General features: G+C 41.0%; 1 protein-coding gene across 3 annotated transcripts in view; it reads left to right on the plus strand.

Annotated features, from left to right (window-relative positions):
• RREB1 (ras responsive element binding protein 1) overlaps nucleotides 1-16,601 on the plus strand; it is a 146,941-nt gene that overhangs the window by 121,652 nt on the left and 8,688 nt on the right. For 2 of the 3 annotated variants that reach the window (XM_082258654.1, XM_082258655.1), the window contains 3 exons: nucleotides 5,333-5,522; nucleotides 7,794-10,500; nucleotides 13,517-13,681. In XM_082258654.1, coding sequence (XP_082114780.1) covers nucleotides 5,333-5,522; nucleotides 7,794-10,500; nucleotides 13,517-13,681 — 3,062 coding nt within the window. The remainder of the gene's footprint in view (nucleotides 1-5,332; nucleotides 5,523-7,793; nucleotides 10,501-13,516; nucleotides 13,682-16,601) is intronic. The other variant, XM_082258656.1, reaches the window with a different exon arrangement.

The raw sequence follows: 16,601 nt of genomic DNA on the forward strand, positions 1-16,601 counted from the left end.
GACGTCATCGCGGCTCCGGCCACTCACAGCGCCGGAGCCGCTGAACCCGGAAGAGACGCCGAGGGATCATGTCAGCTCCCATAGCGGTGCCCGGGGGTCCGTGTCGGAGCTTCGTTCTTAAAGTGTTTCATAATGAGCTAGTATGCAATGCATACTAGCTCATTCTGCCTTTGTCTTGTTTTTTTTTTTTTTAAAGTATACTACCGCTTTAAGCTTTGACAATAAGGGTACGTTCACATTGGAGGCAGGTTTAAGTTTCAGCTGAATTTGCACAATTTCAAATCTGCATTTTATTGCGAGTTTGAGAGCTTCACTGCACAGATGTCTATTTAAATTGCCCCCAAAGTCGCCATAAAATGCGGAGCTCAAACCTGCCTCCAATGTGAACCTACCCTTATTGTCGAAGCTTAATTGAAAAGCTGAAGATAGAACGGTGCCGTTGCCGGCAATAGGCTGCGATTTCGCATACCATTGTACATGTCAAATCCGCTTTGTCAAATCGCCTCAGTGTGAACGGGGGCTAAAACTTAGACGCTGATTGGTTACTATGCACAGCTGTACCTTATTCTGTGTGCACCAGTTTAAGTAAATCTCCCCCAATGTATACTTCAGATAAAAATTCAAAAATCTTGTTTTGGCAAAAGGAAAAACTGCTAAGTATTCTAGTTTGTTACCGAAAACCTATACAATTAGTCCTGGCTCTCCTCCTGTTGGATAATGTGATGACACTGGAGAGTTGTTGGAAGAGCCCAGCGCTGCTCGCTGTGGGAGGGAGCAGAGATTTCGAGCCATGTTCTATACTTTTCTGGCTCTGCGGCTGGAAATTCAGAGTGCCAGCCGTGTCAGTACTGAGGGAGCTGCCCGGCTTGTGTTGCCTTTGCCTTCTAGCAGCTGAATGCAGTGCAGCTGTTTGATGTCAGTTCACAGAGACAGGGGAGATGTCTCCCATTCAAACACAGGAGGTGGAAGCAAAGTAGAACAGGCAAGTGGGAATGGAAGTAAATAGCCCATCTCTTGTGATTTGATAATTGACATACAAAAGAAGCCTCTCGTATAGCTTTTCCTGTGTTCCCTGGGAATTCTGCTTCCTCCTCCTTTTGTAGTGTACACAGTATTTAATGAAATAACACCCTGGCCTTCAGAGTATTAGGATTGCCCTGCATAAGAGCTAAACGGGTGTTAAATTGTAGCACCTGGGGACCATACGTCTCTACTATAAAGTTAATTAGATCATTAATTGCCTTCTAAATCCACAAGAGGCCACAGATGTTTTCATTCCACTGTTGCTGTCTAATAGGGATTAGAAAGATAAATAAAATGGGGGGGGGGGGGGGCTGTTTTTATGTCATTCTCTATCATCCACACTGTAGCTGGTTTCTAGTGCAAAATGTGGCAAATTAGGACAGGTGCTTAAAAAAAAAAAAAAAAAAAAATTAACTCCAGATAAAAATAGACAGTAAGGGCCCTTTCACACTGATCAGTTTGTATTCCGTTTTTGCTGTACAAAAAGACAAAAGAAAAATGCATGACAATTAAATCCTATGAAACTCTTCACACCATTCAGTTGCGTTTTTAAAATTTCTGCATGCTGCATTTTGATTCATGTTTAGTGTGCTAAAAAAAAAAAAACGACCTCCCGTTTGAAATGAATAAAAAAACGCATAAAAAACACCCGCGGTTGAGTTTTTGGGGCGTTTAAGTTACATGCCCTTTTTCCACAGGTGCAGGCTGATTGGCAGGCAACCAGAAAACACACCAGAGACGTGGCAAAAAAAACACGTTTTTGCAGCAGAGCAGTGTGAATGCAGCCTTAGCCCTCGTTCACATTGGAGGTTGAACTCTCACAATTTCAAACCCGCATTTCATTGCAAGTTCGGGGACAATTTTGAAAGATATCTGTGCGGGTTCATTCAGATGTCTATTGAAATCGCCCCCGACATTGCCAAAAGCAGGGCAGGAACTACTTTTGGAAATCAATGTGGGGCTGCAAAGTCAGCGTCGCACTGATTCGACCGAAGCCGGTGCCGGCAATAGGCTGCGATTTCACATGGGCTTAAAGTAATTTTCCTAATTCCTTTTTCCCCTTTTTCTATATATCTTTGTAGAATGTACATTTGTGTACATGTGAAAAGTATGTAAAATAGGTTTGCATAGCCTTCTTGGAGCTTTGGCTTTATTTCATATCTATATTGGTGTCATTTAATATGATTACATGGATTGGATTTTTTTTTTTATGTAATCATTCATGTACTGTTTACAAACCGTGAATTGGCTTTTCCTTTTGTTGATTTCATTTTGAAACATACAAACCAAATCTCATGTTATCTTATTCCGTTTACTTTGGAGGACCCCAATACAATTATCTTATGTAACAAATTGACCTATATTTCAAATAACTCACCTTTGCAGCTCAAGAACACAAATGGCACTTTTCCACTCCAAGTACCGGCTCGGCTCCACTAGGCCCTGCTTGGCTCAGTTTGGTTTTCCACTGCATGGTACGGTGTTGGAACGGTTCGGTACGGTTTGTTACAGTTTGCTTTTCCACTAATAGTAAGTGGGTGGGATAGCAACAATTCTCTGACCAATCAGTGGCTAGTAGTGACAAACAGTCAAGGCTGCATGCAAAGGATTGTGGGATATGGTACCGGTACGGCCCTCTTGGAACCACAACCGAGGTGGTACTGTTTAAGCGAGTCGTACCATTCGGTTCCATGTAGTGGAAAAGCACCGCTGTACCGTACCGTACCGAACCGTTCCAACACCGTACCATGCGGTACCAGCAGTGGAAAAGCGCAAAAGCGAGCCGAACTGTTCGGTTCCATGCAGTGGAAAATCGCCTATATTCCAGCAATATAGAGTGGGTTACAAAAAACCTCCTTGTATGCACCGCTATGTCCTAAAGTTTAAAAAGGCAGCACTGTGGCTATTTTGTCTATCATCACAGAGACTTTGCTTGTTGGCTGCTCCTCCATAGCAGCCAGGGACATTTTCTAAAGTATCAATACAAATTTAAGAAAATGGGCAGACTAGAAGCACAAATCATAGAAAACAAATATGAAAATAAGGAACAATAAGAGCCGGTTCACATAGCAGCGACCCGACTTGCCGGGGCGACTTGTGAGGTCATTGAAGCCAATGCAGGTCACTCCAGGTCGCCCCAAAGAAGCTCAGGACCCTTTTTCTAAGTTGGAGCGACTTATGTCGCTCCTATTAGAACGGGTCCTGTGCTAATCTATGGGCAGGCGACTTGTCAGGCAACCAGGTCGCCTGACAAGTCGCCCCAGTGTGAACCGGCTCTTAAGTTGTAATGAAATGGACAGTGATTTTTTTTTTTTTTTTCTAAATATTATTTTTTTTTCTTTTTTAATTCAACTAAAAAAGAAGGGGTGGTATCAGTGACTTTGATTCATTTTATTTATTGGTCATGCAGTGTATTAAACATTCTATAGTGTCAAGGTTAATGTCACACTGGCACATTGCTCTGAGCTAAAGTGTGGACTCCAGAGGAATTGGAGCCACTGGGATACCCTGTAGGAAGCTGCACACTTTTAAACAGATGCCACTGTCTGTCAAAGGATCATCCCAGCCTGGACCATTGGGACCACCCAGATCATTTCTTAAACAAGACATAATGCATTCGGCTAGCACACTTGTAAAATATATATTGAAATTATTCAGTTTAGATCTGAGCTAATCATTTTTCTCTCCAGCATCATAATGTTCATAAACCTGACTATGAACAACAAATAGCTGCTTTTGCAATGTATTACTTTATTAGGTAGGAAGATGCAGGTTATGAGCTATATGTGTTAGTAGATGATGTGCTAGCTAAGATGCTGAGCACTTGGCTGCCTGTAAGACATTGGGATGGATTTGCTGCGACCTGCCTGATCATTGAAGAGCAGATTAAGGACAAGATGCAGGGAGACTTGTTGGGTATTGTTTGCTAGAAGTAACGCATCTTTGTGACAAGGACAAATGTTTCTCCCTGATGTCTTTCCATGCTGGTCTGCAGTTTGGCCTTCTGAGTTTGAAGACAAGTCAACAGGTGTTGAGTGCTGGCTTGAAAGGTTTTTATTACAAGCCTGTAGGTATGGCAAGGATTTGTTTTCCTTTTGTAGCACCCCTTATGGGAAAGAAAACTCCAATCATGCTGCTGCTTTTAGTCTTGGGGGATGGGGCTGGTGCTGATAGATAAGGCATGTAACAGAACTAGTAGTACTAGTCTCAGCAAAAACCCCTTCTATTTTTTTTTTTCATGTTCTATGTCGTCTGTTTTAGAGAGAGGAGTTTAATTCCTGATAGCAATGGTGTTGCATTGTAACAATTATATAGAGCATAAATGGCATATCACCACTAAGCCAATTTGTGCAGCATGCATGGCTAGTTGCATCATTTTCAGAAGTATGAATCTTCTCTCGTTTTATTCAGGTGTAGAGCAATGTAAGCTATTTTGGCCTGCAGATCTTAGTGGTACATTATGATACTATGAAAAGGGCTACTTGTTTACTTTTCAGTTAGGCCTGGTTTATGCACTCCAAAAATAGATGGTCCTGTGGTCTAGGAGGCTGACTACCCGACTTGCTGCCAACTATAGCAGCGAAGCCTAGCTTATTAAAGGAATATAACACACTATAGAACCATGTGAAAATAGCAGTTCCCTGAACATGACAAGCTTTGACTACACACATCTGTGTCACCCATCTGTGTTATTTACCGGTTGCTCATAAAAAATAAGGTCTTACAAAGTCATCCTTGCATTCTACTTTATAACATGTAAAATAGAGAAGATTTCAAGCACATGTGTAATATGAAATGAAAAATTAAACCGTGTATTTCCTCCTTTGTACACAGGAGTGCAAAAAAGTGGCATTTATTGCATATTCACTGATTATTCCTCTGCTTCAGCTGTAATAAGACCCTGTCAGCTCAGAAAATACAGAAAACCTGTCATGAGCAAAATGAAGGCGACCGTTGCAGATCTTTCCTTCTGAAAATGTTAGTTGCCTGGCCTACTTATTGATCCTCTGGCTTCAATATTTTGAATCGCTCCCTAAAACATAGATGGCTTCAGGGGATACTTGGTCTGGTCAGTGAAACTTTGAGGCCAGAGGCAGCAAGGCAACTAGGATTTCATACGGAGGTTAGCAGTGGTGTTCCCCTATATTTCTGTAGTCAAAGGTTTTATTGAAGCCTAACTTAAATTTTCACTATTAGTGTGCGCAGGGTTTTAATTGTAGTACTTCAGTTACAATAAAAATGTGATTACTCATTTAAATCCCAAGTGCAGATGTAATATGACAATTTTACTTTCTCTCCATCTTTTCAGGTGTGACATTTGCTGTGTTTCATTTCGCACCCATCGAGGTCTACTGCGTCACAATGCTGCAATCCACAAGCTACTCCCCAGAGACCCTACAGGGAAGCCTTTTATTCAAAACAACCCTTCCATCCCTGCAGGCTTTAACGATTTGGGCTTTACTGACTTCTCTTGCAAGAAGTTCCCTATCATTTCTCAGGTAAAGTCGCCAGGATTTAACTGAATGGCCAGAAATGCTTCAAAGCAATAGTAGAAGATATCATTTGCTTATCACTAGAATGAGTAGACTTTAAACTCAGACATACCCTACAATATTTTCCTGATTGCTGTTAACAGTTTAAGGCTGAGTAATATTAGCATTGTAGAAGATCAAGGTCAATATTTCGAACAAGCCACATAATAAAACTACCCATCCTTTACAGATTATAAAGCTAGTTTTCTCCATCGTTCATTGACGGACTGATCTTCATAACCATTGGGTTATACTGTGCCCTACAGGAAGAGTACACTAGGCAGAAAAAACATACATACTGCCTGCAGAGGGAGTAAACATGTCATCCTATATATTTAGGGAATCAAGTCTTTCAGAGAATCCTAATTAAATTGTGGGGTACCAAGTATGCTCATTTTGTATCCATTTTTAAAGGGCATAGCCACATTAACTTAGCTTGGTGTTTCTAAGTGATATTGAAGAACAATCTCTTTTTACACATTAGTACAAAGGCAAATCTATATATATAAGATCACGTATATGAGTGTTACATTTGCTTTCTTAAGCTAAAATGTATATAGTAATCTTTCTATTTACCTTTTAAAGTAATAGTAACTTTGTTCAGTCATTTTATATTTGAGGAATTCTTTCTAGACATTATAACCAGGGTGGTGACATCACAATATTATCCACTGCAGTTTAGCTGTACTGCTTGGTCACCGACCCACCTTACTGCTAAATGGACAGTAAAGGAGCATCACTGCACAAATGAATCTTTCTGCTCTCTCCTATTGTTAGATTGACAGCACTGTGCAATGCAGTGGAGCTTTACCGACTATTAGTGCTGCTTCTTTCTTTCTCTCTCAGGCTCGGTTCACACCTATGCGTGTTTTAATGCTTTTTTCAGAAATACACTACAGTCCATTTAACAGGGACATGTTCACATCTATGCTTTTTTTTTTCAGCTGCTGCATTTTTGAAAAGATTCAGGGACATTTTTAAAAGTGAAACAGTGTGTTTTTGGTTCAATAGAATTCAATGGAGAAGCTGCAGAAAAGCATGTATTGCGTTTTTTTGCCACGATTTGCTTTTTGCATTTTTTAGTCCACCCAACTACAAATTGGTCAAAAAAAGCATAAAAAATGTAAAATGCATCAAAAATGCGTGAAAATGCATAAAACACATGTGAAAATGCAAAATGCACTGCAGAAACAGATAAAAAGCAAACTGTATAGTTGTGAACCAAGTCTCAGTCTAGAGTACGGCTGTGTTGCATGAAACCAATATAAAGCTAAATCCAGTTCCTACTTAGATGTTTAATAAATTAATAATTGTATAAACTTTGAACTTTTTTGTCTGGAGTGGAGCTTTAAATGCCATAATTTGTTATTTACAAAATTCAAGGAGTTTTTAATGATTCTTAAGCCAAATATACCATTTATCATGTTTTTATAATACAAAATGGATCATTATAAGCTTCCTTCATACAGGCTATTACTTAGCTTTATTTAGGTTGTTCTGTTACTTTAAACACTTCTCTTATACAGTGACAACAGAGGGCACTCAGAGACTGTCATGTGCAACTTTGACAGCAAGTCCTAAAGTCAGATTCATTCAAACCATCTGTCATTCATTGGACTGTAAGCAGTTCATACCTTAGATCCAGGCTGGATTGGTTTAAATCAATTTTATTCCCAACTAATTATAACTAATTGCTTGGGCATCAGGAATAAAGTTAATCTCTGGGTGGGGCATGTCTTAGATATACTGCTGCTCCTGCACTAAGCAGCTATTTAAAAATGGAGAACAAAAGAAGATGGTCAGCTGTGTGTTTTGTGCAAAGGGCTAGATGCGGTGTATCACAGCAAGACATGCAATGCTCTTTGGGTTTCTATAGCAGTAAAGGGCTTATCATCCTAATCCCCAGTTCACAAGGCTTTAGATGGCATGTGGACAAAAAGAAAAAAAAAATACTGGTCTGCCCTTAGACCTAGATAGACATTAACCCATCCACAGCCAGAGTAGGACATGATATCTCTAGACCTAAATATGTTTCTGTAAGTTCATGTCATGATACAACGGATGGCCATATAACCACATTCAAATCAATGTGTATATAGTGTGTGTGTATGTGCATACTATGTGTGCAAATGATTGTACTATATACAAGTACATATATAGTCTATACAGTATGTATACAGTATAGTAGTTTTTTTGTTTTAAACACAATATTGAGTCCTCTCTTTGCCTGTGCCCTAGGTATGGTGTGAAACCAACTTGCGTAGATGCATCAGCGAATTGCACAGTTTTGTCTGTGAATCCTGCAACAAGGCATTTCCAATGCCATCTGCTCTCAAACTGCACATGGAAACCCACAAAGATCATCAGGTAGCAAATGAGCACAAAATTGAAGACTCATTTGAGGATAGTGAAGACAAGAAATCTTTCATGGCAGCCCTGGGTCTACAGCACACCAAAGACACAAAGCCAGACAGTGAGGAGGACAATTCACTGGAAAGTGCTCATGGCACGCATATAGAAGCTATAAAGAGCAGCCTACCTCGTGAGCTTGGTAACAGCACCACCGTGCTGAAGTTGTCCCCCATAGAAGCATCCTCTGTGGGTGGACGTTTTGCAGTACTGCCACCAACAAGAGAGAACCTAAAATTGCTTTCTCTGCAGCCTTTTCAAAAGGGCTTTACTGTACAGCCTGACAACAGTATTGTAGTAAAACCAATCTCTGGAGAACTAGCTGATATTCAGCAAATATTAAAGATGGCTTCTTCTGCACCTTCTCAGATCAGTCTTCCACCTTTGTCTAAAACTTCTCCTGCTGCTTTCAAACATATGCCACCTCTTAAGCCAAAGCCACCAGTGACCCCTCGTACGGTTGTTGCTGCCTCAACACCGCCATCTGTAGTTGCAAACCAGCAGGCCTCTCTAGGCTGTATCAGCCCAAGCCTTCCTCCCCCACCCATAAGAATAATAAAAAATACTGTGGAATCTTCCACAAGCGCTGTATATTTGCAATCCAGATCTGGAGTGACTTACAGTTCCTCTGCTCAGAATTCCCAAGTACCCACCTCTGAATCGGTGAGTCAGCAAGACCTGAAGACTCAACTAGAACAGGACAGTATTATAGAAGCCTTTTTGCCTTTGGATTTGGAGGCAAAGATCAAACAAGAAGGAGTTGACGGAGATCTAAAATCAAATATTCCTGGATCAAATGGCAAGAAACCAACCCAAGCTAAAAAAGTATTGTATCCTTGCAGTTTCTGTGACCAAGTATTTGCATTCTCTGGTGTATTGAGGGCACATATACGTACTCATTTGGGGATATCCCCTTATCAGTGTAATATATGTGATTATATCGCAGCTGACAAAGCAGCACTGATACGACATCTTCGAACACACAGTGGTGAGAGGCCATACGTATGTAAAATCTGTCAATACCCTTTTACTGTTAAAGCAAACTGCGAGCGACACCTACGTAAGAAGCATCTAAAAGTCACCAGAAAAGATATAGAAAAAAACATTGACTATGTATCTACAAACAAATCTGAAATGGTTGATGCTGTATGTTCTCCAGACACTGTTTGCAAATGCTGTGGAGAGGACTTAAAAAGCTATCGTGCCCTTCATATACATATGAGGAGTCACACCAACTTTCAGAAAAAGAAACCGTTTCAGTGCAAAGAGTGCGGCACTGCCTTTTCTGCCAAAAGAAACTGCATTCACCACATTCTTAAACAGCACCAGCATGTACAAGAGAAAGAAATAGAGAACCATGTTTTATTATGTGCGCCATGTAGTCCAGAGCAAACTAGATCAGACACTCCACTTTTGGAGGAAAGCACTTACCTTGATCGGAAAGCAACCACATCTTATATGGAATCACAGAATGGATTTATTCACGGGGGTGTGTCTACTTTTAAACTTGAACCTACTGCCAGTTTTACTATGGAGCTTGATGAGCCCTTGGACTTTTCTCAAAAGAACAAGACCCCTACTGGGTTCCAACAAGTAAAGGAGGAGCAGATCTACAACTTGTCTCTTGCCTCTTATGATTCCTCTATGGAACCCATTGACCTGTCCATGCCCAAACATTCAAAAAAGGACAAAGATAACTCACAAGTACAAGCAAATACACCAGAGCAAATCAGTGGCCCCATTGGCCAGCAGTACAATTGTCAGCCATGCCCATTTCCCTTAAGTGCCAATGAAATTCTAGAAAAAGCTGCAGCTATTACACATTCCAAACCAATGAAAACCCCTGTGCATTTGACTGTCCCAGTCATTTCCCCTGCTGTTCTTGGAAGTGCAACTATCCTTCGTCCTTTGAGGCCTAAGCCACCTCCCCTCTTGCCAAAGCCTCTCATTTCTAAAGAACTTCCACCCCTGGCTTCCCTTGCACAGATAATTTCTTCTGTATCATCTGCTTCTACTTTACTGAAAACAGATTTAACACCCACTTCTCAAGTCGCTGCCAACAACTCATCAGCCACTGACAAATCTGTGGCTTCCAATGCGACGATCCATCAGAAAGAACCCATGGTTTCCAGTGATGCTTCCCAAAGTAGTGGAAATTCTGTAAGCCCAGCTGATGTCAGTACAGCTGCTGCTTTAGTCATAGGAGCAAAGAAAAGGGGCAGAAAGAAAGGAACAAAAAATAAACCTAAAGTGACTGCTGGTGTAGACCTGGAATCAAGTGGTGAGTTTGCAAGTGTTGAAAAAATGTTGGCCACAACTGACACTAACAAATTCAGCCCTTATCTGCAATCCACTGACCACATTAAAGATGCTATGGACAAAAATTGCACCAGTGATGATGAGAGAGATAGTGGTGAAGAAAAAAGAGGAAAGAGAAACTCTTACTCAAACTCCTTGCAAAAAATAACTTGCCCTTACTGCCCTCGTGTTTTCCCCTGGGCCAGCTCCCTCCAGAGACATATGCTCACTCACACAGGTAAGAGATTCTGGACTGCTACAATGTTTCTTAAACATGCTGTTTATGTAAATTAAGCACCCTAAATATGGTAACTCTTTTACTTTGGCAGTTATGAACTTTAATCTGTACTTAGCAGGTAGGTTTATTTTATTAGAGAAGAGACATGTCTCTTCTGCAAAAAAGGAGCCTTCCTGTTCACATGTTTTTAATTAGCAGAGAAGTATGGGCTATGGGAAAAAAAGCATTATACTCACCTAGGGGAATACAGTATCGATCCCCCGCTGGTTCTGCACAGAACTGAGCGATAAAACTCCTCAATCGCTCGGTTCTCCCCCTCCGCTCTAAGAAGCGAGCCATGAATCGGCTCTCTGCTCTGCCCCTCCAGTGCTCAATGGAGCACTGGGCTGTGGAGGGGGCGGGAGCAGCTGACTCAAGTTCTTACCTGATTGCTGAGAGGCTGAGCCAGCTACTAGTCCAGGCTATTGGGCAATTCCCAACCATATGGTCAGGATTTTTTTCAGAGCCTGGACCAGCTCTGTGACATCTACCGACAGTGGATTTCAGCCCATTGTCAGCTGAAAATGGGTTACAGGAGTAGAGAACAAAACTGCGACCCATAGGAGAAGTAAAGCCAAAATATTTTGGCTATACTTCTCCTTTTAAGTTCCGCTTTAACGTTTTACCAAAACTATCACAGTAAGCGACGTGCTTATGTCAGCTCTCAGCTGAACATTCAAGCCTTAAAATGGCTGGTGTAATAGCTGGCCACATGTGCAGCACCATGACAACTGCAGATGTGTATACTGTATATAGGCCAAGATGGCTCCATCTTCAGCTAAAAGGGTAGGAGGGTTTGGTTCTACTTTAAATTCTTGTTTTTCAGCCAGTTACAGTAAACATACTAAAGCCAGAGACAGTCAGCATTTTTAGGACTAATGCATATAAACGTAGATACAGGTGTATGGGTGTACAGTATAAAAATCTGCCTGTATTTACAGTGCCAGAGCCCCAGCTAATGTGTACTTCTGCCCCTTGGGTCTGTATTAACATAATGAGCCGTACACAAGTATATGCCTGTAAATGCTGGAACTTGCATTTATTGGTGCTTGTGTAAGGACACAATTTATCAAATTCTGAAGCTCCCTCTCACCCATATGTCTGTATTTACATCTGTGCACAATTTTGACAATGGTAGCCTACATATTATTTCTTAGTTTATTTCAATGAAAGATTTGTATATGTATGTTAAAAAAAAAAAAAATCTGTTAGCCCCGTGTCATGAAATTGTCTTTTAGTCCGATTCTCTGGAGCAGTAGAGTTTTGATCAATGATGCGGGTGAAACACATGGCCATCTTTAATGTCCTCAGCTGCACTAAAACCCTCTTCTTCACTCACATGTAAATATATACACATGACACAAAAAATGCATTAAAAAAAAACATGAACAATAAAAAAGAAAAAGAGCAAGAGAAAAAGTCCACGTGTCAGAAAATCCCCTTATCAGAAGTTCATATCAAAGCCACAGCTTCAAAGCTGGTTCTCCACTACCAATAAAATGAAAAATCTGTGCATCAGAAGCCACCACCTCAGTGGTAAAAAAAAAAACATGCTTACTCAGCTATACATGACCAAATGGTCACAAAGGGCCCGTTCAGACTGCATTGGGGTCACCACATCTCCCTTGACATAATCCTCAAGGTGGCCAGGATTCTTACAGAGATGGACGGCACATCACCATTCCAACTTCCCTGCATTAGGCAGCAGCACTGCACAGAGCTCAGTATAATGTTTTGAATGGAGAGTGAGGAGGATGGAGTGTGCCCTCAGAAGACAGGCAGCAATGATAACAGAGCGCAAAGGGCAGTCACTGCCCCCCGACACAGCAGCGGCTCAGCCCAGGGACGTGTGGGATAGTTTGGGGCTCTTGGCCTATTTCCCTGCCCCGATCCTATGCGCTGATTCCTCCACTCCATGTGAAAGGAGCAGCACCCCAAATGTAGATTGCAAATGCAGTGCATTTGCAGGTACCAAATTGCTTGGTATAGCAGTACCATGCGGTTTGGTAGGACACGCTTGCACTACTTATTACGGGAGCGCGTACGCACATTTTGTTTGATCACCGTGTGAACAGGCCTCAAGACTAATAAGGGTACTTACATTAGGTGATTAGTATTACCAAAATTCTGGTACCATATGAGTGTTTCGTACTTTGTCCTAGCTTTCACAAAATTACAATCCACAATACAGCGAGATATTCAAAGTTGTAAAAATAATCAGCTTGATCTTCCCCTATATCAAAGTATTGACATAGAAAGTGCATACACCCCACATCACATATCCATATGAAAAATGACCCTAAAGCTGTGAAATCTACATTATTATTAAAACCATAAACATTGAAGACTTACAGAGAATCTTCAAAAAAAAAAAAATCCCTAAAATGTGAGCAATCCCGATTTGATAAAACATGACCCATAATGCAGCATGACATAATAGTTGTGTTTAGAAGAGGCATAGGTCAGTCCGGAGTCTGCGTGATTGGCACCATTGTATCCCCAAAGATTGTAATTTGACAGAAAGGAGATTTGCTTCATTCTTGCAGTACAAGGGGAGACATGGATATCCATGTAATTAGGCAAAGTGTGATCACATGAGAACTTGGAAGTAATGGCTGGTCTATGTGATCCCCTAATGAAGATTTAGCTGTTAATTAGCAACAAAAGGAACAACTCGAAACAGATTAAAGCAGAGTGGGTTTTCATAATGCTGCTTTTGTGTCCAGGCTAGAGAGGCTCTCTTGTTCTAAAGGGTATTGTTGCCCTCCCTTCTCCCTCCTCGTTTGCTTCAACCCACAAAACTCCTGACTTATGTGTCAAAGTTATTTATATAAAATTACTAGATAGTGTATTTATCTCCTTATTATCTGATACCTCCCATCGTGGGATCTGTTTCTCTGTATTGTTTTGATTTTGAAGAAACCATCAGAATACCTAAACTATTAGGTCAACTAAAATACTTTGTTTCCTGCTCCAGGTCAGAAACCCTACCCCTGTGCACAATGCGATGCCTTCTTTTCTACCAAATCTAATTGTGAGCGCCATCTCTTACGCAAACATGGAGTTGCCAACCTCTCCTTGCGAAGAAACGGTCTTGTGGCCCATTCTAAAGAAAGTGATGCTGGATCACAGGATAGCACAGGTAGCGCTTTTAACAAGTGTAGGATTTTTTTTTTTTTTTTATTCGTTATTACTGTGAGGGGGAGAAGCATTCAGGAGTGGAAAAATATTTGATGGTGTAAATGTGCTTAAAAACGATGATGCATGCACCTCCGTGCCTTTTTATAAGTTATTTCCGTGTTCCTGACCATCATACAAAAAATCTGTATGTCTTTTTGAAAGAAAAACATTTAAACATGTATCAATATACACACTTAATGGGATTTCTAATTGACCTGCATTTTAACAGCCCATTCACACAGGGGCGACACGACTTGCCGGGGCGACCTGTGAAGTGCACCACGACCTCGGCGCGACATGCACGGACTTCATATCATTGAAGTCAATGCAAGTCGCCTCCAGGTCGCCCCAAAGTAGTACAGGACCCTTTTTCTAAGTCGGAGCGACTTGTGTAGCTCCTATTAGAACGGGTCCTGTGCTAATCAATGGCAGGCGACCCACCGCGACTTGTCAGGCGACCAAGTCGCCTGACAAGTCGCGCTCGTGTGAATGGGGACTTATGTCCATACTGGACACTGCATCTTCAGGTGTACCTTCAGCCCTGGGCCTCACAGCGTCATGTTTTTACGGTGAAGGCACATGTTTTGGGGATTTTTTTTTTTATTTTTCTTCTGAAAGTAGAACATTTTAAAGTATATCTAAACCCAAGAATAAAAATGTATTCTTTTGTAGCATAGCAGTCCTTAGATGTGCATTTGTTTTCTTGCTGTCTCTGCTAAAAATGCATGTCCTTGTAATTTCCTGTGCATTGAACTGATATATCAAACAGTGTTATCAGTTTTACCAGCTATTATCTGTGAACTACAAAAAACAAAATGCCTCCCTGTGTACACGCCTCAATTTGTGATTGCGGTTTGAGCGATCACAAACTGGTGATTCCTAAAGTTGCATTAAACCCATACTATGAAAAACTGAGTGTGTTCATACTCACAAAGCCATTCAAGCATTTGTTTTGTGTAGAGTGAAATATACCTGGTTGATCCTGCCTTCAGCTGTCCCTCCCATATACTCTGTGTCCTCAGTGCAGGTTGAGATTGTTTAGACCAGCTGGTGTCCTCTATGGAGCATGCTCAGTTTCAGTTCCCTTCTAAGCTATTCATTTCCTCCTTTTTCTTCTCTGTGCAGCATACATGACTATAGTCGCACATCTGGGTGTATACACAGTGGTACAGTAAGGGTCCATTCACACTAGCGCGACTTGTCAGGTGACTTAGTCGCCTGACAAGTCGCAGTGGGTCACTCGCCATTGAATAGTACAGAACCCGTTCTAATAGGAGCGACACAAGTCACTCCGACTTAGAAAAAGGGTCCTGTACTACTTTGGGGCGACCTGGAGGCGACTTGCATTGACTTCAATTATATGAAGTCCGTGCAAGTCGCGCCGAGGTCGCGTTGCACGCTGTGCACCGCAACTTCATAGGTCGCCCCACCAAGTCGTGTCGCCGCAGTCTGAAAGGGGTCTTAATGAATCTCCCCTCATCCTCCTTTTCCTAAATACTATGGGGGGTGGGATATAGTATGCTGATTGATTACATTCACTAAGAAACACACAAAAACACTGAATTTAAATATAAATCAGTAATAAATATATACAATTAAATTGATTATACCTGTAAAGTAAAAAAAAACATTGGATGCAGATGCTGTCTGAACAAAATGAAAGCTAGTGTCCATCAACTCTGACTCTGCCTATACCATATTAATGCACAAAATACACATTTGATGTTCAATAAAGATTTATTGGGAGCTGTAAAACAGTTAAAAATTTTAATCTAATTTAAATTGGTATTCTGAAACAGTTTGGCTGGCCAACATACATCAGCATGATACTAGAAGCCCCTCCCAAAGATCCTTCCCTGCAAATAACAGGGAAAGATCATGTGACCATACATCAGTGCAGCAGGAATAAGGTACTTGGAGGATTTAAAAAAAAATACAGTGCCACGATGTATATGATATATGTCAATGAAATTAATTATGGTAATTAACACTTCTTTGTTTAGTATCACTTTAAAATATCAAACAATATAACGTTATCGATTGACAATATAATCAAAAACATTAATTTAACTGATCTGTATCACAGTCAGTTCTCTGACACATGCACACAATATTCAATTGATTGATCAGAAGCCCTTGATAAAATTCTACTACAGCCGAGCGCCAAAATCGATCAGAAGCTCCCTAATTTCATCAGAAGGGTGGCCTGTGGAATATGATTCTTTTTACTTTCTGCTATAAAACATTCCCAAAAAAAAATAATCCAAAAATCAATTATTTTTGATCATTTTAGGCCAATATGTATTCTGCTACATATTTTTGGTACAAAAAAATCCCAATAAGTGTATATTGATTGGTTTGCGCAAAAGTTATCGGGTCTACAAAATAGGAGAAATATTTATGGCATTTTTATTAATTTATTTTTACTAGTAATGGTGGCGAACAGTGATTTTTAGCGGGACTGCGACACTGCAATGGACAGATCGGACACCTAACTGACATTTCTGACACTCTTGGGGGGACCAGTGACATTACTACAGTAATCAGTACTAAAAATATGCACCGTTACTGTACTAATAACACTGGCAGGGGAGGGGTTAACACCAGGGGCAATCAAAGGGTTTAAATATGTCCCTAGGGGGTGCTTTCTAACTGTGTGGGGGATGGGCTTGCTGAATGAACAGAGACCTGTGTTCCTAAATAAGAGGAACACAGGATCTCTGTGTTCATTACTGACAGAACAGCAGTCTGCCGTGTTCCCAACTACAGACTGTCGTTCTTTCTCCAGTGGGAGCGATCGTGGCCACCGGACCCATTGATTGGCTCCTCCTGTTGCCAATCAGTGTTTGTGTGCGCACCCACTAGCCGCCACGTTAAACAAC

This window comes from Pelophylax lessonae (assembly GCF_965119305.1).
Source record: "Pelophylax lessonae genome assembly, chromosome: 5".
Lineage (NCBI taxonomy): Eukaryota > Metazoa > Chordata > Amphibia > Anura > Ranidae > Pelophylax > Pelophylax lessonae.